Source organism: Rhododendron vialii, chromosome 7a (assembly GCF_030253575.1).
Source record: "Rhododendron vialii isolate Sample 1 chromosome 7a, ASM3025357v1".
NCBI classification, from domain to species: Eukaryota; Viridiplantae; Streptophyta; class Magnoliopsida; order Ericales; family Ericaceae; genus Rhododendron; species Rhododendron vialii.
The window spans coordinates 6,546,212-6,571,720 of record NC_080563.1 but is presented as its reverse complement, the minus strand read 5'-3'; the positions used below and the strand labels follow the sequence as shown (position 1 = coordinate 6,571,720).

The following is a 25,509-nucleotide window of genomic DNA, read 5'->3' as shown; positions in this document are numbered from 1 at the left end:
TCGTGCCCACCCGTTGTGGAGGGATACGACCAGGGCCGGCCAGGGGGTAAGCCCCGCAAGCCGGGCGGCTCGGGCAACCCCCCGGCAAGGGGCAACAAAAAAAAAAATTGTATGTATACAAAAAAAAAAAAAAAATCCAGCAAAAAATATATTTAGGGGCATCATCCAAAAAATTTTGTACAAATTTTTAAAAAAAAATAAATATGTATGGTTTCCACTTACTTTAAAAATTTATGATACTTAAGAAAACTATAAGGGTAAAAGAGTACATACCTGAGGTAAATAACAGATAAAAAAAATTAGGAGAACAAATTATTAAGAGAGAAAATTAGAAGGGCTATCAGATAAGAAGTAAAAAAGAAAATGAACGCTATAGCCAAAACAAAACGAGAAGGGACGGATGATGTAATTCAAGCTAAATGGACAATATAATCTTGTTTTTGTCCTCTTTTTTTTGTTGCTTGTGTGTCTTTTTTTTTTATACTTAACACTAGTGGGCAACGAGCCCTATTATTCGCAATAAAGATTTGCAGACAACCACATAAGGAAAAATTCGTTTTGGCCCATTTCAAGTAGCACAAAAATCAAGAAAAATATCCATAAATTTTTTAATATTATTTTATGGAGCTCTGTAAAAAATCAGCTCCAACGGACATCAGTAAGTGTTACTTTTGAATTCATATGGGCGAATTGAGCAGTTTCGTCCCAACGAATCCAAAAGTAATACTTACCAATCGATATTCTTTTGAGCCGATTTTTTACAGGGCCACATAAAATAATATTCAAAATTTTTTGGATATTTTTCTAGATTTTTGTGAGATCCAAAATGGCCCAAATGCATTTTTTCTTGCGTGGTTTCCTGCAAATTTTTCTTGCGATTAGAATTTTCGAGTGGGCAACCAAGCGGAAGGTCAAGCTTGGGCAATCCAAATGTCGGGGCCGGCATTGGATACGACCTCTGGTGTAGGCCCTTTTGGGCCCGCTGTCGTTGTGCTGCGTTTTGCTGCGAGGTTCTTGGTCCTGCGTCAGATGGGCTGGCTCACGTGGGAGTTTGGGTCTGTGTGTGCGCCTTCACATTGAAATCTATCGATAAACCTCTCTCTCTCTCTCTCTATCACAACACACACAAAGAGAGAGAGAGAGAGAGAGAGAGAGAGAGAGTTGACAATGGAACGGAAGGAAGAAGAGAAGGAGAGGGTGGAGGGAGGAGTTGTGGAGGTGAAGCCCAAGCCCAACAAAGGGATCACTTCGAAAGCGATCGATTGGTTGGAGAAGGTGGTAGTCAAGCTTATGTACGCCTCTCCGACTCAGCCTCATCAATACCTCTCCGGTAACTTCGCTCCCGTCCCCGAGACTCCTCCTTGCAAGGACCTCCCCGTCAAGGGCTACCTACCGGTTAGTATACAATATACTTACAATTATATGATGAAATTTGAATGGTGCTGTTTGTATTTTTATTGTGTAATTGAAGAATGTACTACCTCCGTCCCAAATTGATTGTCCAGCCCGGAACTTAAACGTAATGCATCTTTGTCGAAAAATTCAAACTTTTTGCGGGTAGTTATGTTGGGAATTGTCCCACGATGATCAATTATCACCTCGAAAACTAGAATGCGAGCCTGGGTGGCCTCTCCACTCGTTCCAATTGGTTTTGAGTTAGATGCTTTAACAAATTACTAATGTCAATGAGTTCTTTTGATTTATAAGAAAAAGTTTGAATTTTTCGTGATAAAAAATGCATTTTTTCTAAGTTCTCATTTTGCATTCCGGACAATCTTTTTGGAACGGAGTGAGTACTTGTTTAGCTAATTGCACTTGTTCGCATCCTGAGTGAACTGATCATGAATTTTGTTGAGGTACTTGCTAATGAGTTTTTTTGAATTTTGCTCAACTTCGGCTGTTGGCAAGTTGATTTTTGTTAAGGTTCTATTTAACAATTGTTGTGCCTCACAAGTTTGACAACCACATACAATCAAAATATCTCTTATTTGGATGAATCTCGTCCAGTCTCCCTTTTTGAGCCCCTCCACATACAGTTGGGCCTTTGTGAGCCCTTTCAGAGCCCACAACAATGATCGGAATGGTCCACTTTGCAGAAGCTCGTCAAGCAAATTATCTGTGTAACAATGTAAGAAACAAGAGCAATCAAACAAAAAGAAATACCGGAACGATTCATTTCCAGAGTATGTCATGCAGATCATCCATGTAAAAAAGTAGCATGATCCAACATTGATAGCTCTATGAACCAAAGAGAAGTATCGGAACCGCTCATTTTGAAGAGCTCGTCAAGTGGATCATCCATTTCAAAAACTGGCGCAATCGAACATCAACAGCTCCATGAACAAAACTAGTCTTGCCTCGTTCAGAAGCCTATCACCAACCCAGTCTCCGTTGCTACCACATCGCGACCTGTATTCTTTATTCTCGTGGGAGACGTAATGGCAACTGGAATTTTTTCTTCTCGTGGTGCTTTAAACTTTACTTTTCAGTTAACGTTGAGAGCCTCCATGCCAATCATTGGATGTTCATTTTGATTAAATTCCTGTCACAGGACACGAATTCTAATCTTTACATAAGTGACATGATAATTGCATGATGTGTTTTATATAGAAATTTATCTCTGTGGTGTAACAAGTGACAAAAGAAAAATCTGTGTCGCAGGAGTGCCTGAATGGTGAGTTTGTCAGAGTTGGTCCAAATCCGAAGTTTACTCTGGTGGCTGGATATCACTGGTACATCCTTCTTCTTTTGCCCAACTTGTTCCATAAGCGTTAATTGCTCCATTTTGAGAAAATGTACTCAATTCCTCGTGCTTTAGAAGGACGTTTGAAGCCTTTTCTATCTTCTTCTCCATTCTAGCTTGGTGCCATATCTGAAGCCTACTTGAACATGAGCTTGTTTTTGGTTTGGGGTTAGAGTTCGAGTTAATATCAATGATGAGATGTGCGCTTACCTTCTTTTGTTGCTCACTTTGCAGGTTTGATGGAGATGGGTGCGTGTCTTTCTGTTCCCTCACTCCTCTTAAAGTCTCTGTGCTTCATTCCAGTTCTTTTTGAAGGAGGAATTCTACGATTTGAAATACAGCATCCCTTTTGTTTCCAGCAAAGATGGCTTCTATGTATCTATGACTAATGTAACTATAAGACTTTTAGTAGCTCAAATGACAAGTTCAAGTCCATTGGTTTCTGGTGTCAGTAGGTTTAGGTGTTGTCAGGCTTATCCAAAGTTGTAGGCTCATTGCATGGGAAATATGGAAGCCCGTGGGGATCACTGAATCACGGGGGACTACAAGAATGTTATAAAGATCGGTTTCCTCTCTCTTGCTGAAGCTCACAGCGATTTTCCTATTTTCCTCTTTCTTTCTATGCTGTTGTCCACTTTTTACTTTCTGCAGTGGCATCAATGGTTTTGTTCTTGCCTGCTAACCTTGAGGTTGTGGTTTCAAACTAGAGGCATACGCTTTCTACATATAATGTCAAAATGTACTAAATCTTCCCCTGCCTATTATTTCAATTAGTGGGGATTTAATTGGGTGTACTTTTTTTTCCTATGCTACTGTTCTTGTTTGGTAAAGTACCACTCAGGCAACTGACCAAGAAACGAAATATATCATAATCTGTCATAGTGTTTTGAAGGTGTCCAAGGGTTTGAATGGTGAACTGTTGTTTATACAGGATGGTTCATGGTTTGCGCATCAAGAACGGCAAAGCAACATATGTTTCCCGTTATGTAAAGACATCACGTCTTAAACAAGAAGAGTTTTTGGGAGGAGCCAAATTTATGAAGGTATACTGTTGAACTGCATAAACGCCTGAAGTCTTTCCGTTACTTATGCTTGTTTTTTAAGTTCAAGGTGAGCCCGATATTCTTCAATATTATCAAAAGATAGCCAAACACTAGAATCTATTTCTTAGACAAAAAGGTACTCAAGTTGGTAACTCGAAATAAAAAATACCCAGTTCTGTGTGCTATGCGTAGTAATTTGTATGTTCATTTTATCCCAAATCCAATCTAAGACTGCTAACTAGTGCTTAAGTATGTAGTAATATGTGCATGGCATGTTTTGTTTGATTGTTCTAGCAGTCAAATTAAGGCTTTCATCTACATCAATTGTTGGGGCCCTAGGGGGATTGGGGAGGTAGGAAGCTAACGTAATGAGAATAGCTTAGAGATATCAACCATAACGGCATAACCTCATTTCTATTCTCTTGTACAATGTAGGAACCCTAGTTTGTCTCGTTCCTTTTCTTCTTCATAGTTTCCCAAAGTTTTAGCTTCATTTGCATGTCTGTTGTCCTTTTCAGTCCACACCCTTCACACATAAGTCCTGAATGTTTTGTTTTCTGAAGAATAGATGTAGAAAAGAGGATAAACCATGTACCACAGGCATCTTCTTTCTGGATCCATTTATGGTGTTTTTGTAACCTTGTATGCAGATTGGTGACCTCAAGGGGCTTTTTGGTTTGCTTATGTTTAACATGCAAATGCTGAGAGGAAAGCTGAAAGTATTGGATCTTTCATATGGAGATGGAACTGGTAGGTTAATTTAGCCATTTCCTCTGATATCCTGTGGATTGTACTTGTTTGACTAGTCAATTCTTGTGCAATAGCAGCAACAACTGAACTGCTATGGTTCCAGATGCCTGCTAAATTCTAAGGTCTTCTTTTGAGCTTTCGTGTGAGAAGTCCAAAAACAACTAATTCTTTTTGCATTCTGCCAGCTAACACAGCTCTCGTATATCATGATGGCAAGCTCTTGGCTCTTCAAGAGGCTGATAAACCATGTGAGCCAATCTCCTACCTCAGTTTTGGTTACGTGAAATTGGTCTTTCTTTGATATATTTGAATTGAATTTATATACTCTGCTTCAGCTTGAATTTGAGGTACTTGATGGTCTATGCGAGATAAAACTGGAAAAACTGAGAATTTAGCTGCACCATATATCGTCAAGTGACTCCATGTTTTCCAGACATAAGGCAGACCTGAAATGTTATGAACACTGTATTGTGCAGATGTCGTTAAAGTCCTGGAAGATGGAGACCTACAAACACTTGGCATGTTTGATTATGACAAGAGATTGGCACATTCTTTCACTGCTCATCCGAAAGTTGACCCATTCACTGGTGAAACCTGTCTACCCAAAACAAACTGTCATCAAGTGCGATTCACATTACTCCCTTTTGATTTTTGGAATCCTTGCATGCAGGTGAGATGTTTACATTTGGCTATTCAACCACACCACCGTACATTACCTACAGAGTAATTTCGAAGGATGGTTTCATGCAAGATCCTGTGCCAATAACAATATCAGAACCTATCATGATGCATGACTTTGCCATTACTGAGAATTATGCGATTATCATGGATCTTCCAATGTACTTCCGACCAAAGGTATGTGTTTTTTTGGTAAGTTTTATGGTTCACAGCCATTGTAGCATATGCCTTGTACAGAAAGCAAGAAAACAAAGCCTATATGGTATGTGTTTTTTCACAAGATCGCAATCTGTATATCCGTAGGTTCTGTACCCTATTGGATGCCAGCCAGCATCATCACTTATGGGGGATGATTTCCCATAATTCTCGTTATTGGTTCTTCTAAAAACGTCCGTGGTTGAATGCTTCTGCTCATCATTTGTTTATAACATTCAAATGAAGTACTTGCCCTATGATTGGTTGTCCATGTATTTTACTTTTAGTAGATTGGTATTATTCTTAAAAGGGGTTAAACACATGGTTCAAAAGTACCTATGGATGATGCTTGGAATTTGTAAGTTCTCATTTAACCAGGATGTGGACTGTACAGGATGTCATTTGGTAGAAGGAATAGCTCTAAGGCTCATTTTGGAAGTTCAACAGAGCTAAGTTGTGATTTTAATTCGTACAAGTGGTATTTGAAGATAAAGACGTCAGGGATTGGGGTTCTAAAGGTCGCACAAGAGTCAAATTTTGAATTGGTGTAGCTTTGTAGTGTCTGATTAACTTTTAGAGGGACGGATGAGTGTGCACCTATGAAGCACTGACACACATAGGAGTTTACGTATCCATGCCGGACACACCAGGGAGACGCGATGCACAGGGGACACGCCAAGATAAGTATGGGACGCGCTTAAGACACGGGGGACTTGCCGGGGACACACATGGGTACACGGGGTGGCTTTTCTAAAATTTGAAAGCTTTTCCGGGACAAATATTTAGAACTTCAAAGGTATTGCTCAAAAAGTGTGATATAAATCATGTGTATGTATAGAGGCATACATCAGTATTTTGCATTCGATGGGAGCCCTAACCGAACTATTCAGTGGTTATAAATTATAATGTAGTTATGCTTAACTAAAACAACATATAGTGTCTCTCGTCGTGTCTGTATCCCCATTTTTTGAGAATTGTTGTGTCCTGTGTTCGTACCCATCTGCATCCTTGCTACAAGCGTGTAGATTGTTAAATTGAAACACTAAACATGTCTGATCACTTGGTTGTTAGAAGGAAATTAGGAAGAGGGAAGGATAAAAACCACCCATTCTTGGGTTACCCATTCAAACTGAATATGGCGTCTATAATACTTTCTAGGCATTCATGCTGGTAGGTTTCAGAGTGTAAATTTACCAGCTAAAGCAATCTGATATCGCCCTTTTCCTAGCTTTTATGGAGAGAGTTTTTTTTTCCTTTAGTAGCTATGGGATTACTTAGGGCTTTCTTACTAGACTAAAATGTCTATAGCTGCAATTCTGCCAGCGCTGACCAAGTGAGGGATTGATTCCAGCTACAATATCCAGATCGCTCCACCACGCCCACTAAATTTAGAAGATCCAGTCCAGCTACCACTAGTTTCTGTATCTACAATGAAAGAAAAGACTAAAACAACACGTAGCACCTGAAGAATGGTTTTACATTTTTTATGATTATTAACATGCGATAAGTACGAAATGTAGCATCTTCAAAATAACTAGGTAATCTCCTGAAATACTTGCTGATGTAATGACTTACATCATCTTAATTATTGACAAGTTTTAGAAGAATAATGTTCTACAGATCCGAGATGCGGATGATTCACCAATGATGTTATTTTCAGTCAGCTAGAAAATTACTTCAAGGGTTCATGATTAATGCTTGGCACAAAGCCACATGAAAAGCCTTGTCTTATGCTCTCTTTCATATTTTACAGGTGGAAAAGAAAATGAATATTTTGGAAGTTTTATTTTCCGGCCTAATTCTTCTTCTGATGTGGTTGAGGTTCCACCTTTCCAGATAATGTGTTATTTATCTTGGAAGCATTTCTCCTCACATTGTTAGGAAATTATGTGAGTGATTACTGTTTACGAGGAAAACATTGATTTCCAAGAGCCGTAATACCAGAGTATGTATCTCACATGGGTGTTGCTAATGGTTGCAAAATAGGAGTTAGGTTTGGTTGATAGGAATCATAGAATCGTCGGCTGCTTTATTATTTCTATATATATTGTGGAGTTGATCATGAGATAGCATGCTCTACTTGGTCATGAAAGTTTGATTTTGCAGGAAATGGTGAAGGATAACAAACTGATCTTCACATTTGATGCAACTAAAAAATCTCGCTTTGGCATCCTTCCAAGGTATGCGAAGGATGAGCTCTTAATCAAATGGTTTGAGCTTCCTAATTGCTTTATATTCCATAATGGTGAGCCCCATTGCTTCTTTTTTTTCTTTTTCTGGCTGAAATCTAAAAGCAAACTTCCATGATTTGTTACCATTTTGTGTTCATTGGTTGCTTAATTAACATTTCTGCAGCTTCCCAAGTGTTAGACAGTAAACCTATGTGTCAATATATGTTCTCTGTTTTTTTTTATCTAGGTTATACGACATTAGTTGTTTGACGGCTAGCTCCAATACACGGTTCCTCCAAGTAACCATAGGCGGTTTGCCTTTAGATAAATAAGAGTTAGTAATGTCTCCCCCTTCCCTCTCTCCTTTTTGCTCATGTCTACGTACTCTTATATGATGTGACACACTCTCTTTGATATTCAAACCTATGACTAAAATAGTGTATTATGTTTGCTGAAACTCATGTGGCACTCACAGAGTCACAGCATGACAGCATCCTAATTCTGATCAAATTCTTTTCAACCTTAATTTTTTTGTTTATTCATGCGTAAGCTGGTAGTATTTGAACAGCATATTTTTCTGTTTCATAGTAATTTATATTGGATCTGCTAGTTTGGGCAGTCTTTTACTGCGTAAAAAAGCAAGAAAAAAAATCCAAAATCCAAAAGCTTTTCCGTATGAGGTTTTTGTTTGGGCGCGCGCTTGCACGTATTTTTCTTTACTTTATTAGGAGAGTTTATTTGCTTTATTGATTCCTTGGAATGCTCGAGATTGTCTTGTTTCGTCCTGACTTTTTTAGTGGAATATATTTCCAATGTCAGCCAATTCATGGGAGGAAGGGGATGAAGTTGTTTTGATCACTTGTCGCATTCAGAATCCAAATATAGATTTGATTAGTGGGGAGGTCAAAGAAAACTTTGAGACAGATGAACTGTAAGATTCTGTGCCTGGCCCCAAGAATAGATTCTCTATTTTGCCCATACGAGGTCAATGAAAATATACTTGTATAGTTGTTCCTGAATGGAGGTTTTTCCAGGTATGAGATGAGATTTAACATGAAAACTGGTCTGGCGTCGCAGAAGAAGCTCTCAGTATCTGCAGTAGATTTTCCAAGAGTGAACGAGAGCTACACTGGAAGGTATGTGGATGGTGATTTTGCAAGTAGGAGATTTGGAGTTAAATCTTGGAACATCATGTTATGTGATTCATGTGAAAAAGCATTCTGTATTCTCTCTGTTGTTTGCATCATCTGACGTTTGAGAATGCGTTTCTTGTTTTCCTCACTTGTACTGTTAGTTTCTTGGAATCCACTTCAATTTCATAATTTTCTAGAGTACTAGTTTGAACCTCTTCGTGTTAGAAACATTTCTTTGACTACACTTCGCACTAATTATCTCATGCAAATATAGGAAACAGCAATTTGTATATGGAACCATGCTGGACAGCATCACAAGGGTCACTGGAATTATCAAATTTGATTTGCATGCTGAACCTGAGTCTGGAAAAACGAAGCTTGAAGTTGGAGGAAATGTTCAAGGCATTTTTGACCTAGGACCAGGTAGATTTGGTTCAGAGGCTATTTTTGTCCCTCGCAAGCTTGGTATTTCTTCTGAAGAAGATGATGGCTACTTGATATTCTTTGTACATGATGAGGCTAGTGGGTATGTATTCCTTTCTCATACCATCATATACAGTATTTATACTTGTCTATCTATTTTAACAGATGCCAGAGTTTGGTTGGTGCAGTGTCGAAAAGCCCTTATTTTTAAACTGTAGAATATACTAGCTAATCCCCTAAACAACATTCAGTTGCCTTCTTAGAGCTGTCGACGACTGTCATAGATTATGCACATCACACACATCCACAGAGGTAGCAACTAGCAAGCACTACGCCTTTGAAATATCCAAAACTAGTTTAAAAGATTGCTAGATTGAACTGTAGTATGAGAATGACTCTTGTATTACTATTGAATACAAAGAAAGGGATAAAAACAACTCCAACTTTTAACCTTCATAATTCTTCTTGGAAGCAAAAGATAAATCTATCTTCGCAGACTCCTGGGTCCTTGTTCTCCAAACCATAGGTTTTTGAACGACACCCCAAACCATAGGTTTTTGAACGTCACCACCCCCGTAAAATGTAGATCTTGGTTTGTGTTTCTTTTTTTTCTTGCTAGAGAGAATGCCATCTTAAATTCAGAGAGAAGTTTTAAGAATGCCTCTTGTATACTATTGAATACAAAGAAAGGGATGGGCATCATGGCCTACATCAAGATCTATAATGTAATAAACAAAACCTTGGTTCTGGAGAGATAGCAGCAGTAGTTTTTTTTTTAACGGAGGAACAGCCCTACAGCAATGGACCTGAGCAGCAGTGGTTTTGTTATATATTTTGCCTCAAACCTTAGTTCTCGAGCGCAATCACCTTGATTAGTTAAATAGAATCTGAGAATATTCTGTTTTATATGTCCAGAAAATCAGCAGTAAATGTAATCGATGCGAAGACAATGTCAGCTGATCCTGTTGCAGTGGTTGAATTACCAAATAGAGTTCCTTACGGATTCCACGCCCTTTTTGTTACAGAGGTCAGTATTTTCTCTGTAGTGTTAACTCTTGAATAATCTGACCACAAGAAAAACAAAAAACAAAAAAAACTCTTGAATAAGTTTCAAGTTCACCTGCGTCTCGAGTTCAACCCCTTCTCCTTCCCCTTAAAGTTGTATATTAAATTGATATTCTTGCCTGTACGCATGTGCGCGCACAAAAAAAAAAAATTACAGTGAATAAATACCATCATGGCCATACTGAGGTTACGAATTGTGGAGCTATTACGTAATGCTAAGAAAGCATTGAATTGTTTACAAACGCAATGTAAACCACTGCGGTCATTTTACATAATGGTTCTACATTATTTTCGCTGTTTTCCTCTGTGTGATGCTTAGTAAATTCAATTCATTATGTTTCACACAGGAGCAACTTCAAGAACAAGCAAAACTATGAGCGTTTGAAGTGGCGTAACGTAATCAATGGGATGAACTTGTTTGTAAAAAAAGGAGTGACGTGATTATGCAAATGGTTGAAGTACAGTTCCAAAGGCAGTGGGAAACTTTTATGTATGTGAAGTAAGGCACTCTTGATCGGCCAGTATCGTATCTAGACAACACAAGTATTGTATATGATGTTCACCATTAAAATAGGAAAGTGATTTTGGCACTTCCCATTTAGCCATTGACACTCTACTTTTTGTCTTTATTCTATGTGAAATTACCAAATTACCTTTTATTTTTTAGTATTCATCCATTTTAAAGGGTATTGTTGTAATTTTAAGTAAAAAAAAAGTTTAGTGCCAAAATTAATTTCCTTTAAAATGATTTGTAAAAATATTACTACGAGACAGCATTATACTTTGGCAATGCTACTTTGATACGTTTGCTGTAATGAATGTTTAGATCATGTTGTACTTTCCGTAGTCTCTGTCTTGGCTTCCCCATTTTGCTGTAGGTTTGTTGACATGTTGTCTGGTGCTCCCGAGGAAAATCCAGCCTCCGAGAGCCCAAATCCATTTCGGCTAGTGTTTCGCAAAGGGATATGTTTCGGAAGGGAGAGATGTTTTGGAAGAGAGAAGGAAATATAATACAACTGTGTTAGGACCACCGCACTTAGTTCAACGCATGGGCCACCGCACTTAGTCCAACGCATGGGCCACTGCACGCCATGTAGGACTCACTCCGCCAATGGAGATATCAGTAGCTATATTTTCTGAATTTGTAGGGATGTCTGTTGGGGATGATTTTTTTCAAAATCTCATAACTAATTATTTTAAAATTTATGAATATTATTTTTTTTGTATTTTTGTGGGGTAAATAATTATTTTAAAATTTATGAATATTTTTTTATATTTATGTGGGATAAATAATTATTTTAAAATTTATGAATATTATTTTTTTGTATTTTTTACCGACTCGGAGTGGGTCTGCATGCAGTGGTCTTAGACTTTCTAAATATAGAGTAATAAGGAGGAAATAAGGAGGCGGATATGATTGAAGAGGAGATTAAAAATTACTTGGTTTGTTTTGGAGTTGATATGAGGAGTGGATAAAACATAATTGTGCACACTTTCCTATTTTGCCCCGAAACCAATGGGTATCCCTCCAACCAAAAATTCTTCACAGCTCGTCAATCCAGAATGTATAGATGAATAACAAACGAGAATATCATTTTAACGAAGGGTTCTGTTATTTTCGCAGGTGAATCGCGTGCTTCCATTTCGATTTTGAATGATTTGAATTTAAGTAAAACAACGGTTGAAATCATGCAACTCCGTAAAGTAAATGTATTATTGACACCTCCTCCGTAATAAGAGGATCTCATAACCACCACTCGAAAATGAAGTAAAAGTAAAACAAACAAAAAAATTGCTATTACTCGTTAGCGAACAAAGCATCTCAACTGCCAATAAGTTTCCAGTAACTAACAAGCACTTCTACCCACGAAATTAATTTCTAAGGAAAGAGATTTGGATTATTTGGGTTCTTTGTGTTCCTTATCGAAATTTGCTCGCATCACGCGATCCCTCTATCAATTGCTCCACAAATTTTACAGGAAAAAACACAAAGATAGAGTGAAATAGAAATAGAACACAGACAGAGAGTACATCAAACGAAGAGTAACCAGAGTCGACCTCACAGCCCTAACCTCGATCTCCGCCGGAATCCAAAAACCTTGCCACCGGAAAATCCTGAAGTCGACGACGGTGACGAGAAGTCAGAACCCTCTCCCTCTTCTCCTCTCTCCCTCTCTCCCTCCGTGCAACGGTGCAAGGGAAGAGGGGAGAAAAACTGGTGGGGCCCGAGGGCTATTTTGGTAGAGTGTGGGAGCCGGATATAATTTGGAGGGGTGTGTCCAAAATAATCCGACTGCAGAGGGATATACATATCCCGGCCAAATTATACCCGGATTGCAAAATCAAAACAAACACCGGATATACACAACTCAGATATGTATATTCGGCATCTTCTTATATCACCTCCTTTAAAAAATCAAATTTAAAACTTATTTTTTTCTATTTCTTGAAATGCAGAATATTTTAGCTCTTTAATTTTTGATGATAGCACTTAAAAAAAAAAAAAATTAGTGTGCTTGTTATTTACAGTATAATTTTTACACTAAAAGACAAGTTTTGAAGTGTCTTCATAAAAAATTAGAGTGCCAAAATCATTTGTCAATTACTAATCAAGGTTTTAGAGTAAATCACTATATAACATATATCTACAATTAGTAATGTGGTTAGTCCACTTTTTTTTTTCCCTTTTGAGTAACAATCGATCTTAGGCCCCCTTTTTACCTAATTAAGGGAATTTATGAAGCAAAACAAGAAGAAAACATAGCATGCGAAAGACAATACAAAAGGATATGGTCGATCTTGGTTATCTTCTTGTATTAGAGGAACGTAATCTCTGCGTTTCTTCTTTAGAAATAAGCTCTAATCGGATCAGTGATTTACCAAAAACTCGATGGATAAATAGTCTCACTCCAAGAATTTCTGGTAGAGCACTGACCGTCTAGAGCTTATCCTAATACTTCTCGAGCGAGAAACCTAATGAGTCTTGCAAATCCCTTTCTTAGACTACCGGTATATATAGCATTTTCAAGACAGAATGGTTGAATTACAATAGAGAGATGGAAACAAAAATCATTTATGGTTTGCAGTTGATATCTTTGACTCTTTATTAGCCTGATTTTGAGATTTGATTTGCACGGCACAAGCACGTGAAGAAAACAAAGCATGTGAAAATAAAGACGATACGAAAGGATATGGTCGGTCTTGGTTATCTTCTTGGACTAGAGGAACATAATCTCTGCATTCCTTCTTTAGAAATAAGCTCTAATCGAATCAGTGATTTTCCAAAAACTCGATGGATAAACAGTCTCTCTCCAAGAATTTCTGGTAGAGCACTGACCGTTTAGAGCTTATCCTAATACTTCTTGAGCAAGAACCCTAATGCTTCTTGCGAATCCCTTTCTTAGTCTACCTGTATATATAGCATTTTCAAGATAGAATGGTTGAATTACAATAGAGAGATGGAAACAAAAATCATTTATGGTTTGCAGTTAATATCTTTGACTCTTTATTAGCCTGATTTTGAGATTTTATTTGCACGGCAGAGGCATGTGAAGAAAACAAAGCATGCGAAAAGAAAGACGATCGAAAGGATATGGTCGGTCTTGGTTATCTTCTTGGACTAGAGGAACGTAATCTCTGCATTCCTTCTTTAGAAATAAGCTCTAATCGAATCAGTGATTTACCAAAAACTCGATGGATAAACAGTCTCTCTCCAAAAATTTCTGATAAAGCACTGACCGTTTAGAGCTTATCCTAATACTTCTTGAGCAAGAACCCTAATGCTTCTTGCGAATCCCTTCCTTAGACTACCTGTATATATAGCATTTTCGAGACAAAATGGTTGAATTACAATAGAGAGATGGAAACAAAAATCATTTATGGTTTGCAATTGATATCTTTAACTCTTTATTAGCCTGTTTTTTAGATTTAATTTGCACGGCACAGGCACGTTTAACTTTGACACAACACGACTTGAGATGGACTGGCATAGCATGACACGAACACTAGAGTGGGCCGGACTAGGCCATCGTTTTGGAGCCCATGGCACGACATGAGCACGAGCACATTAAAGCACGGGTATGGCACGAAGCACGGTACGGGCATAAGGGCACAATACAAACGTGATTTTTTATTTTACAAAAGAAACATCCAAAAAAAGAAGAAAAAAAATTGTGCCAATTGTGAATTGTATACCATATAAAAGTTATACAAAGTAGTATATTACATTGCGGCCCCGTTTGATAACAGTGATAGATTGATGAAATTCGTAAGGAGATGGGATTAGGATTGGGATTGGGATTGATAATGAGAAGGGATTGATAATGAGTATGTTTATTTGGGATGAGATTAGATGATGAAATTATTAATATCATGTTTGTTTGAGATGTAATTAGATGATGTGATTGGATTGATAGAAGTAATTGGTAATGAGAAGGGATTAGTAATAAGAAGGGGTTGGGATTGGACTACGAATACCAAGTCCCAATAGGTATTGCTAATACCCCCTATGGGCCGAATTGTTCATCCCATGGGACTACCAATCCGGACCAATTTTGAAAACCAAACAAAGTATTACTAATAACATCACCTTAGCAATCCAATCCTAACCTCCAATCCGTTTATCAAACGGGGCTGTAGGACCAGTCAGCTTCTCACACATGACATTCAACAAAAACAACAGCGATCTCCTTTCAATAATGTGTTAATTTTAATTTTAATTGTAATTATTTGTCATTTCCCCAATTTCACCATTTGCTTCCTTTATTTCCCAGAGAGTGCTTTCAAAGTGATGACCCAAATGTACGGTCCCTTGTTCCTTCAAGAATTTCTGGTAAAGCACTAACCGTCTAGAGTTTATCTTTATACTTCTCAAGCGAGAACCCTAATGAGTCTTGCGAATCCCTTTCTTAGACTAGCGGTATATATAGTATTTTTGATAGAGAATGGTTGGATTACATTAGAGAGATAGAAACAAAAATCATATATGATTTGCATTCAATGTCATATGTAATATGGTTTGCAATTGATATCTTTGACTCTTTATTAGCCTGATTTTGAGATTTGATTTGCTTTAATTGTATGATAAGTGATTCCAAGATTGCTCCTTACTTTTTCTAGGTTGTTCTAGAGGTATTGAATGGGCTGGGCCAACACAAGCACAACACAAGCATAACACATTTAGCTTTGGTACGACATGGTATGGGTCGGCACAGCATGGCACAAACACTAAGGTGGACTGGGCTGGGCTGGGCCATCGTTTGTTTTGGAGCACCCGACATGACACGAGCACGGGGCATGGCACAGACACTTTGAAGCACAGGTACAACACAAAGCACGGTACGGACACGGGTATTGTTCGTTGTGGGGTCTCAAAATCTCTAGGCACGATCTTCGATAAATTTTTTCTCTCTCTCTCTCTACTTTTTACTCTCAAAATCCAAACCGAACAGGACTTTTACTAGACAAAAGAGCAACGTGCTCGCACATCGTGCTCATTGAGAATACATTTGTATTGTGTGAACACAATTAAAAGACCTGACAACTCAATTGCATTCCGACCCTCTTCTCACCATCTATACTCACAATTAAAAGACCTGACAACTCAATTGCATTCCGACCCTCTTCTCACCATCTACTCTCTCTCTCTCTCTCTCTCTCTCTCTCTCTCTCTCTGAATCCAAATTTTGATTCTAATAAAGATTGGATTTTGATTTCTCTCTCTCTCCGTGCATGTGGTTGGAATTAATTGTGTTCACACAACACAATTGGGTTCCTCTTGTATGTGAATGGTTGTGGATGGCGTTGTTGGATTGTTGTGTATGCAGTTGGATTGTACCTAAATAGCCCCTACACATCTAGACAAAACTCACACATTCATAGGACACCCGTGCATTTTCGAGAGCATTCTCTCTCTCTCTCTCTCTCTCTCTCTCTCTCTCTCTCATGTGATCGGAATTAATTGTGTTCACACTACACAATTGGGTTCTCACCTTTTTTTAATTGAATGTGTTTCTGATTCTGATTACTTCCTATTAATTGTGTTCACACTACACAATTGTGTTCTAACGAAAAAAAAACCCCTACACATCCGGACAAAACTCGCACAATCATCAAAAAACATGAAAAGTCTGATAAGGTCAAAATGGTAATCCAGGAATATAGCAAAATTACTCAATAAACCCTCAACCTTCCACCTATGACAAATCACTACAAGCTAGAGGAAGAAGGGCATTCTCGGGAGAACATGGCCAAAATGGCTCATCAACGCTTACATGCGCCAATAGGCTCAACGCAGCTTTAAGGCAAGGGTAACGATTTGATAACTCAAATTGTCCCAAACTGGCTTATACGCACCTCGACTAATTTCTCTCACCATCCAGTAGTTATGAATTCGACCTCTTATTGAGCGATTGCTTGTGCATTGTCTGCGTCAAAATATCCAGACACCTGGCACCCATACACACAAGGGAAAAAGAGAAGGCTTGAGAGAGAGAGAGAGAGAGAGAGAGAGAGAGAGAGAGGATATTCATAGACACCATGACAGCCTCCTCTTGACACAATCAAAGCTTCGTTATCAACTGGATTACAGCAGTACGTGAAGCCTGCACTTTGAGCCAACTAAACTGAAAATTATTGCCAGCTCTTGGCGACATGCCTTAACAATCCGAGAAATTGATGCGAACCATACGAATTCAAAGGTAGACCTCAAACGATCGTGTGGCTAGGTGGCTCCCAGGCTGGTGAGGCATTTCCCCTCAAGAGCACTAACTTCTTGAACAAAAGATCTTATTCTCTAATCTTCCTAAAAGCAAAGATTGGCATGGTGGGTGAATCTCTCTTACCAGTTGCGATGCCCATGGCAGGTCCTACGCTAGGAAACCACAACCTTGAGGGCTCGTCTGGTTCACATTACTTATCCACTTCTTGCTTAAAAATACGCAATAAGCTTTTTTGGCACCTGCCGGAGTTACTTATTGATTATCAACGCAAAAACCACTGTAATAAGCCAAGTACTTTTGTTGTGCGTTTCACAAAGATAAACAATAAGAGAGTAATAAGCAAGTAACCAAATCGGCCTCAAGCAAAAACGAGGAACATTAGTTCATAATACAAGAGTATAACAAAAGCCCCTAGATATGCACAACAACAAAATCAAATCAACAATTCTTATGGACCAAAGCTCTCTCCCAAAAGACACGGGACAAAGATAAAGCTCAAGACACAACTGCTTCCATGGAAGCTAAAATGAAGGCCTTCGAAATACTGATAGAGAACTGCTTTAACAGAGATAGAACACGCAAGAAAGTTTAGACGATTTCTGCAGCCCTCTAAAATATGGTCATTACACACTCGGTACATAAAATTAACAAACCTAACAAGGAGATCTCAACATCCGCTACAAAGAAATGAAGGACAAGTTTATACAATCACAACAAATCAACCCCCAAAAGCCGTTCTGCATCCATTTCACCACCCTCATTACCTAGATTGTGCCTCCTTTTGATCACGTTTTCCACAAGGTCACACAGCATGCCATTTCCCCAACTTTACCATTTGCTTCCTTCATTTCCCAGAAAGTGCTTTCAAAGTGATGACCCAAATGTACGGTTCTTTCAACCATTTAACGTTGGACTTTGACAACTATAGATCATGAAGGCAATCGGGAATGACAAGCACTTTCTTTTGCACCAAGAAGTTGTCATGAGTTGAGTATGCAATAAGCACCCACATGAATATCACCACACTTTGCAAAGTTCAACACTTGATGCAAGTTGTCCAACTCTTTCCTCGAAAACCAAGGGGCCTCATTCAAACTGCAACTATCTGAGATACCATGACCTCTCAAAACTTTCTAATCTGTATTGCAAAAAAGACGTACAAAAATGATTCTACTACTTCCAAAACTCCTTGAAAAGAACAATAATAAATCAACACTAGGAAGAAAAGAAATTAAGTGCTTGATATTTTTCCCCCCACAGAAGTTTGAAAATAACACATTGGAAACCAAGGTATAGGAGGAGGTTAAATACAAAGATATCCCTCAGAAGGCCTAGTATCCACCTGGCATGAAATCATGGTCCCTCTACCTCATGCAGTATAAACTAGCAAAAGGGAGCACCAACTTGTCACAAGTTTCATGCACAAATTCAGATTACTAAATAGTTCGTCACAGGGATTTGGAAAGCACAAGAACAAAGCAGAACTAGCATCCATAAATAAAAAGGCAAAAAACATTATTGACCAAATGATCGGATCAAATATGAAGGCTCAAGCCTCAAACTAGTACGGTACGAATCCAGAAGGCTCAAAATAGTACAGTACCAAATCCAGATATCAAAATTCACAAACTTGGTGACTTAGCCCATAGTACCAAATTTTGGCCAAGCTACCCAAATTGCAAACCATTGACATTCAGACAACTAATACAATCCCAGTTCCATTACATAGGTTCACTTTGCAAATTCATGAATTTTGATTTGACCGCAAAAGCACTCACAACGCATAAAAAACGCTGATACCTGATCAGTTGTCTATTTAGGTACCAGGCTACCAGCTCCAGCTGTCCAAACCTCATACAAATTGGTTCTACATTTTAGCATCTCAGCAACAGAAATTGCTCAGAAAGGGAAGCTAGAAATTCTGCACTGATTTAAGCACATACTTACGGACCATGATCACTTTCAATAGACCAAACCAATAATTTGCCCAAACAAACAAATGTACATCAAAAGTTCTGATAAAGCATCTTTGTAACCCTAAAAGGAACATAACAGATGGAAAACTGTGTTCAGACGATGCTCAGAATGACCCCAGTGGTGAAAACATGAAGAATGGCCCACAACAATGAACTCTTCAAAAACACTAGATACAGTTTCAAGACATCAACAGGTAAATTCCAGCCCTAACATAAATTTCAGATTTGAAAATAAACCTTCAAAATGCATCTTTTGAACACTTACTCGAATACATACCAAATTGCGGTTAACCCTTTTCTTGACTCAAATCAAGGAGACCTATTTCTCATACAAAATTTGCAACGGCTAGATTTTGCTGTGGCGGCAGTGTTAGATCTGGGTCATACGAAAATCTGGTCAGACAGTAGCAAGATAAAGAAAAAAGAAAAACCTTGTCTAGTCTTTTGTAGTAGTTACAAGAAACCCAACCGCAGAGAGAGAGAGAGAGAGAGAGAGAGAGAGTCAACCTAATCAGGGTGACTTTTTTAGGCCGGCAGGGTTTTTGCTCCGGCTGCTTGTAGACCAGCCCTAATTAGGGGTTTTTCGCAACCGTTGGTCGTTCTGGGTTGAGAACATAAACCTCAACCAAAAGGTTTTAGGCTCTGTTTGGAAGTCAGGGAAAGAAAGGGAAAAGGAAAGAAAATAGTAGTAATGAAGAGGAAAAGGAGAGGGAAATTTGGAGAGAAATTGAGAGGAAAGTTGAATTAGAATTTAAATTTTTCTGTAAGAACCTAACAATGGTGGGGAAAGTTTTAGGCTCTCCTTGGAACCCATGGAAAGGAAAATTTAAAAAATTCGTGAATAGTAAATTTTTCCTCTCATTTTCACTCTTTTTTATTTTCCTTTCTTTTTCTTTCCTTTCTATAGGTTCCAAACATAGCATTAAAATTTTCCACCGGCTACCCGAGCCAATGATAGAGGCAAGATTCCTTTCCACATCTTTCCACAACTTCCCAAGGGTTTGTTTGGTGTTTTTTTTTTTTTTTTTTGTTTTCTAAGTATAAAAAAGGTTGGGATTGGGGAGTTTGTAACCACACATGAAAGAGCGAGTGAACCAGTCTTGTGTTTCTTTAGATTAATAATTGTTTTTTTCCTAAATATCTCCAAATTCATACGCAACTAGTAATAAGTTTTGAAATGTTACGAAAATAGCACCACGTTTAGTTGATCAGGTCAACAGTACAAAATTGTATCATCAGGTACTACACAATTGTATGATCAGGTTATCAGCACAATCCCGATCCTAGAAATAGTTATACCACATAGGAAACAAGAGAGATTGACGAATCATATCTTGCCATGTATGTGTGACCGAAATCGCAGACAAAAACCAGTTACCTATAGCGAGGAGGGGCGTGAAATTGTTCTATCTAGAAATTGTTCCATCCAAAGGTGTTCCTGCCACATTTATCATTCAATGAGACATACCCTAATCCATGAACCAAGCAGACTCTTGCCAAGTACATAGAGAATAAATATTACTGAAGAAAGCCAACACTTGCGTGGAGCCCAATTAAAGCCGGAGCAAAGCTTCGTAAACACTAAACACGGAAGATTATAGTGGGACGTACAGTCAATTCTTGCATCAAACAAAAAGGGTCTCCACACATTTCAAACACACTCAGATTGTTTGATTGTTGAAAGATTTCAAATTCAAACTACTATTGTTACACAGCTTCATTTACAAACGGGGTGAGCTTTGGAAAAGAGAACGCATACGATACTATCTCTTCCCTCGATTCACCCCTTTCCAAAACACAAAGTAACCAAAGCCAAGAATGATTTGCCTGAGGAGAGAGCTCCCCCGTATTAAGGATGGCGGAAGCCATTACCGTTCATACTGCCATTTGAGGAAGCATGTCCGTTGTGCATGTCTTGAAACGTGTGCCCCTTTGAATTTCCACTAGAGTTCAAGGGCCGGCGGTCGGAGCCCGATGAGTTGGCAGATTGTGTCGAAATGGTTCCGCCAGACTTAGGCTCCTTTTCTGATGAAGAATTGGTGCCGTTATCATCTTGCTTCTTCGTGTTAAGAAAACGTCCTCCACAACCCCTTGCCCTTCTCATAGCATGTTGGTGTCGAGATTCATGAAGATACGGCTGAATTGGCAAAGACAACCATCCATTAATTACTCGAGATTTTCCCAATAGAAAATAAAACGTTAATCAGATTGCAACACTTCTCAGGAACAAAATCTCGTAATCATAATTTGTAAGGTTGACAGAAATATAAATCAGAATCAGGTAAAATTCTCCATTTATTTTCCTAGTAGTTTTTAGGTGACGCGGCATAGCAAAACGCAGTTCTTAATTCTTTATTTAGCTCACTAAAAGTATCAAACCATGAACTGTAACTCCTACCTTTCTATCTTTTATTACTTTCTTTTCCAGCTCCAGCTTAGCTCGTGTTTGCCTTCGCCGCAAAATTCCATGATATTGCTTTGCATTCACGTAAACAGGCTCCTCTTCCATTTCAAGGGGAAGAGGCATTCTAGTCTGCTGGAGACCAAGTAAATGAGGATGAACCTGGGATCATAGGAATAACTGTCAGAAGAATACATTCAGACGTGTCCTTTGAGAACTTGTTTCCTCAGATAAACCTAACTGTAGCATACTAGCATGACCAAGAAGATTATCTAAAAATATGAACAACTATTTGTGTAGCATTTAATTAAAGAACATATAACTAATTGAAATCGTTGGCATGGCTTGATAAACATTGTTGGGCTCCTTTCCTGACAAGTCATATCGTGTTTGGGACTATAGGTTGATCTAACATGGAACCAAAGCTCCAGTTCCTTGAAGTGGAATTAAGTCCCTCTGTCTGCTTTATTCTCCCTTTACATTCTTACTATCTTCTTATCCCCATGTATCCATATTTGCATCTCAAAATGCAGGACGGCGTTGGACGTGGAGGGTATTGGATAGCTTGAAGTGAATTCTTGGGCCCATTTCTAAGAGCTTAAGCTTTTAGGACAATTCATGATCAAGAAGAGCTTAAGCTTTTAGGACAATTCATGATCAAGACGCCCTCCAAAAAGAAGGCGGCCAAATCACGCAGACAACAAGGTGTTGCTAGTTGCTGTTAAAAAATGATTTTGCTGATTAATAAATACAGTACTTAATAAGAATATATGCCCATATCCGGAATGTTCATATGCATGCTCCATATACAACTTTCTAGCTCAAGTGGTACATACATTCCTTAGATAAAGACTAGGTTACGCTAAGGTTTGGAGTTTGAAATTTTGAATGCATGGCAGTATGGCACTGTGAAAGAGCAACTTACATGCATTATGGTACAAGGAAAGGAAAGAAAGTAAATACCAAAGGACATCAAAAAAGAGTACACGGTCCAAAGTTGAAACATGTGGCATCCTTAATAGGGAAGCAGTGACATTACCATAAACTGATATAAAGGACAAAGAGCATATGCAAGTAGACTTACAAGAACGAGATCAAGAGAGAGGCAGAGAGAGAAAGAGAGGGAGGAAGACGAGGACCAAGTTGCATTCCTACCTGTGCCCCGTATGCCATTAAACCCCCATAATGTGGCTCGGAATATGGATATGAGGTCAACACCTGCAGACGTATAACAAACTAATGTCACCCTTAATATTTGCATACTCGCAACGAAGTATGTAAAATCCCCTCCATTGGTACTCCAACCCTCCAAGTGCCCAAAAGTACAGTTTAATGAGTGATAAAAAGAGAACAACACACACACACACACACACAGGAGCTCTTACAATCGAGTGACCAACAAGTTCCATTTGGGAGTTTGGTTCAAGATGCTCCCCCATAGCTGGTGGTGTCATAGAAGGAACATGCTTGAGGTGCTGCTGTTCTCGCACACTATGACCATTCCAGCCTAAAAGAAAGATTTTCGTCAGTCAAATGGGTAGAGATGTTTGGCAAGTAAGCTAAAATGTTTTTGCTTATTACTTTAATTTTGGCTTCCAGGGAGCTATTTCCAATCGATTCTATCTTTGAGTTTCATTTCTTTCTCATATAAACTCAATACATAACAAGGTATGCATCCCATGGGCTCTAAGCGCTATCTTTTGTCATCGCGTGACTGTTTATGCATTTCGAGTTTACTAAGCATACCAAACTATATAGCACCACAAGCATAAGTGTAATTACTTTAAAGTTAGAGACAATGAGAAAGGGGAAGAACCCTATCACAGACACGGTGGTGGCTGTGTGGGGAGAAAGAGAGGTTGTGGTGGTTTTGTGGGGGAGATCAGACGTGGTGGTAGTATTGGGGTGATAGGGGTGGAGGCGAAGAAACACTGACCTGGACACAGATGGAAACAAATACATCATACCGACTAAGAAACCAGTAGTATAAAGAGGAGTATGCCGCACATAGAGGGTACCTATGAGAACCTCTCGAATTCGCAATTTCGAGTAAAAACGATACAATAATTCATGATTATGTTAATAAAACTCATAGCCAATACCAATATATCAATTACTTGTACTGTCCTTGATGTGTCCATTTACTACCTATTAAAGATTTGTCATCGTCAAATCCAAATGTGCATAAGGATTCATTTTGAACCGTTGGTGACTACACAAAATAGAACCTAAAACTTCAGCTTATGGGAAACTCATCAACCAACCAAAAGAAACTCAGTATTCAAGTCAAGTCCTGAAGTACATTCCAAGCCTATATAAATGAAACTATCACATACAAATAAAATAGCTAAGAGATTTTCACTCTCGTACCAAAGAAAAGAGCAAATACCAAAGCAGAGAACTAGATTCAGAAGATTCTTTTTCACAATGAAAACAATGGGCACATGTGAACCACACCTGTTTCCCACCTTCAAAAAAGTTGTACTTCACACTTGACTAATCTTCTCATTTAGCAGTCTATATCAGTAAAACCAAGTGACAACTCGGATAATAATCACAAAAACAGACAATAATTACCAGATTGCTGGGCAGCAGCAGCATGTGATTCTTTATTGCCACCATCACCGTTAGCTTGGGAGGGGATAACTCCCATCGTGGAAGCACCAGTAATGTGTTCCATTGAAGAAGGCATGACATGGTTTCCATTGCCACGCCACCAAGGCTGGGAGTAGGCTGTTGACGCTGATATTATATGTGCTCCATTCTCTTGCTTCCGATCTTCATCTTTGGATTTCGTTGGCATTATTCTCAACTTACTCAGGGAACTAATCAATGTCTCAATCCCCGAGTTTACTGTACCAACCACATTATTGAAGGAGTTGTAAGGCGACAAAACATTGTGAGCTAACACGTAATAATAGCCGATACCAAGATCTTCGGATAAACATCAAACATAACCCCATGCAAGCAAAAGGGCTAAATAAAACCCACAAATTAAAGCTCTATACTGTTAGTTTGGGAGCTCCACATTTCCAGGGCATGGTCAACTAGGAACTACAGGATTGCCAGTGGGGTATGAAGGGAGCAAGCCAATATTGCACTCAGTCTCATAATCCAACCCAAGAAACCAACAACCAAAAAAAAAAAACTTTCACTTGGAATGAAAATTGTCCCTGCAAAATTTTACAGAATAACAGCACATTTACAAGGTCACAATTGACCCATTGGTCATGTCTGCTCAAATATGTGTGTGTGTGTGTGTGTGTCTATATATACGTGTGTTTGTGTGTGGGGGGATTTATACATACATATGCCAAAAAGAATACACAGAAACTTCTTTCCCTAGATCTCAAAATCATGCCACTGTCGTCATCATAACAAACAAAAAGATGAAGAAAAAAAAAAAAAGGAGACAAGGTAACGAAGAAACACAAGAACAAGCCACAGAAACACAGCCTAATCAACTACAGAAAAAGGAGTTAAAATCGAATATAAAAATTAGACAAATTTGGAAATATCCAAAACCCACCAGATCACAACCACCTCCCTCATCCTTGGCTATGTACAGAAGTTCAATTTAATTTCATTTTCCAGACATTTTCAATGTACTTAACCAGAGTATCCAATTAAGAAAATTTGAATATAACAACATAATCTTACCATAGATAAACCCAACATTCGGTTTCTACAAAAACTAAGGACCATAGAAAGGAGAAAGAAAATGCAAAAATATATATGTGTGATATATGTATTAGTTATATTGACAGCTCTGTTCTACTAATTCTCAACTACCCAGCAGTGGTTAGGCTAAAATTAAGCATCAACTTTTCTATTTTTATTCCTACGCTTAACAATTCTATATCTAAATGACCAAACAGAACTTAAAGATATAAACTTCTCAAGAAAACAGCATGGAAGCAAGAGAAATCATAACCCAAATCTATATTTTTTCTTGAAACCAATAAAATGGGTTATGCCGAAACTTTATCAAGAAGAATTCAGAGTAACAGAAACTTGCCTTTTGTGGGGTTGAGAAGAGTGGATAGAACCCTAAAAGCTCTGATTTGATTCTGGATTCAAACCCATGAATCCATTTGGTCTGTGCAGAGAGGTCAGTGGTTGATGAGAGAGAAGAAAACAACATAAATGGAGAGAGAGAGAGAGAGAGAGAGAGAGAGAGACATGTGTGCTACTTCTACTAATTTTTATTTA

The 25,509-nt window shown here is 38.5% G+C and overlaps 2 protein-coding genes and 1 long non-coding RNA gene across 6 annotated transcripts; 1 reads left to right on the top strand and 2 right to left on the bottom strand.

Moving 5' to 3' along the window:
- The first annotated feature begins 1,107 nt into the window (after positions 1-1,107).
- LOC131334327 (carotenoid 9,10(9',10')-cleavage dioxygenase 1-like) lies at positions 1,108-11,016 on the top strand. Of its 3 annotated transcripts, XM_058369284.1 has the most exons (14): positions 1,108-1,395; positions 2,662-2,732; positions 2,978-2,992; positions 3,675-3,786; positions 4,437-4,536; positions 4,722-4,784; positions 5,013-5,123; positions 5,207-5,391; positions 7,516-7,654; positions 8,400-8,511; positions 8,615-8,716; positions 8,988-9,239; positions 10,052-10,163; positions 10,549-11,016. In XM_058369284.1, the coding sequence occupies exons 1-14, from the start codon at positions 1,168-1,170 to the stop codon at positions 10,576-10,578; spliced, it is 1,632 nt and encodes a 543-aa protein (XP_058225267.1). In that variant the 5' UTR covers positions 1,108-1,167; the 3' UTR covers positions 10,579-11,016. The 3 variants fall into 3 exon arrangements, with proteins under 3 accessions (XP_058225267.1, XP_058225268.1, XP_058225269.1); XM_058369285.1 differs by lacking the exon at positions 2,978-2,992; XM_058369286.1 differs by lacking the exons at positions 1,108-1,395; positions 2,662-2,732; positions 2,978-2,992 and adding an exon at positions 3,032-3,482.
- Positions 11,017-12,077: 1,061 nt separating this feature from the next.
- On the bottom strand, positions 12,078-12,660 carry LOC131334326 (uncharacterized). Its single transcript, XR_009202122.1, has 2 exons — positions 12,260-12,660; positions 12,078-12,151 (listed from the first exon to the last, which is right to left on the bottom strand). It is a non-coding gene; the product is annotated as an uncharacterized LOC131334326 (long non-coding RNA).
- Positions 12,661-20,439: 7,779 nt separating this feature from the next.
- Positions 20,440-25,509, bottom strand: LOC131334325 (nuclear transcription factor Y subunit A-4-like). Of its 2 annotated transcripts, XM_058369282.1 has the most exons (6): positions 25,316-25,509; positions 23,875-24,150; positions 22,683-22,804; positions 22,453-22,515; positions 21,295-21,459; positions 20,440-21,033 (listed from the first exon to the last, which is right to left on the bottom strand). In XM_058369282.1, exons 2-6 carry the CDS (start codon positions 24,098-24,100, stop codon positions 20,746-20,748), a joined length of 864 nt encoding a protein of 287 aa, XP_058225265.1. In that variant the 5' UTR covers positions 24,101-24,150; positions 25,316-25,509; the 3' UTR covers positions 20,440-20,745. The 2 variants fall into 2 exon arrangements, with proteins under 2 accessions (XP_058225265.1, XP_058225266.1); XM_058369283.1 differs by lacking the exon at positions 22,453-22,515 and having other exon boundaries at positions 25,316-25,481.

Excerpts from the sequence above, each read along its gene's own strand:
- LOC131334327 (XM_058369284.1), top strand. The coding sequence starts at position 1,168 with ATGGAACGGAAGGAAGAAGAGAAGGAGAGGGTGGAGGGAGGAGTTGTG. Across the intron at positions 3,787-4,436 it reads GAGGAGCCAAATTTATGAAG|ATTGGTGACCTCAAGGGGCT; the intron begins GTATACTGTTGA and ends CCTTGTATGCAG. Across the intron at positions 5,392-7,515 it reads CAATGTACTTCCGACCAAAG|GAAATGGTGAAGGATAACAA; the intron begins GTATGTGTTTTT and ends TTGATTTTGCAG.
- LOC131334325 (XM_058369282.1), bottom strand. The coding sequence starts at position 24,100 with ATGCCAACGAAATCCAAAGATGAAGATCGGAAGCAAGAGAATGGAGCA. Across the intron at positions 21,460-22,452 it reads TAATGGCATACGGGGCACAG|GTTCATCCTCATTTACTTGG; the intron begins GTAGGAATGCAA and ends CTATGATCCCAG. Across the intron at positions 21,034-21,294 it reads AAGTAATAAAAGATAGAAAG|CCGTATCTTCATGAATCTCG; the intron begins GTAGGAGTTACA and ends TTGCCAATTCAG.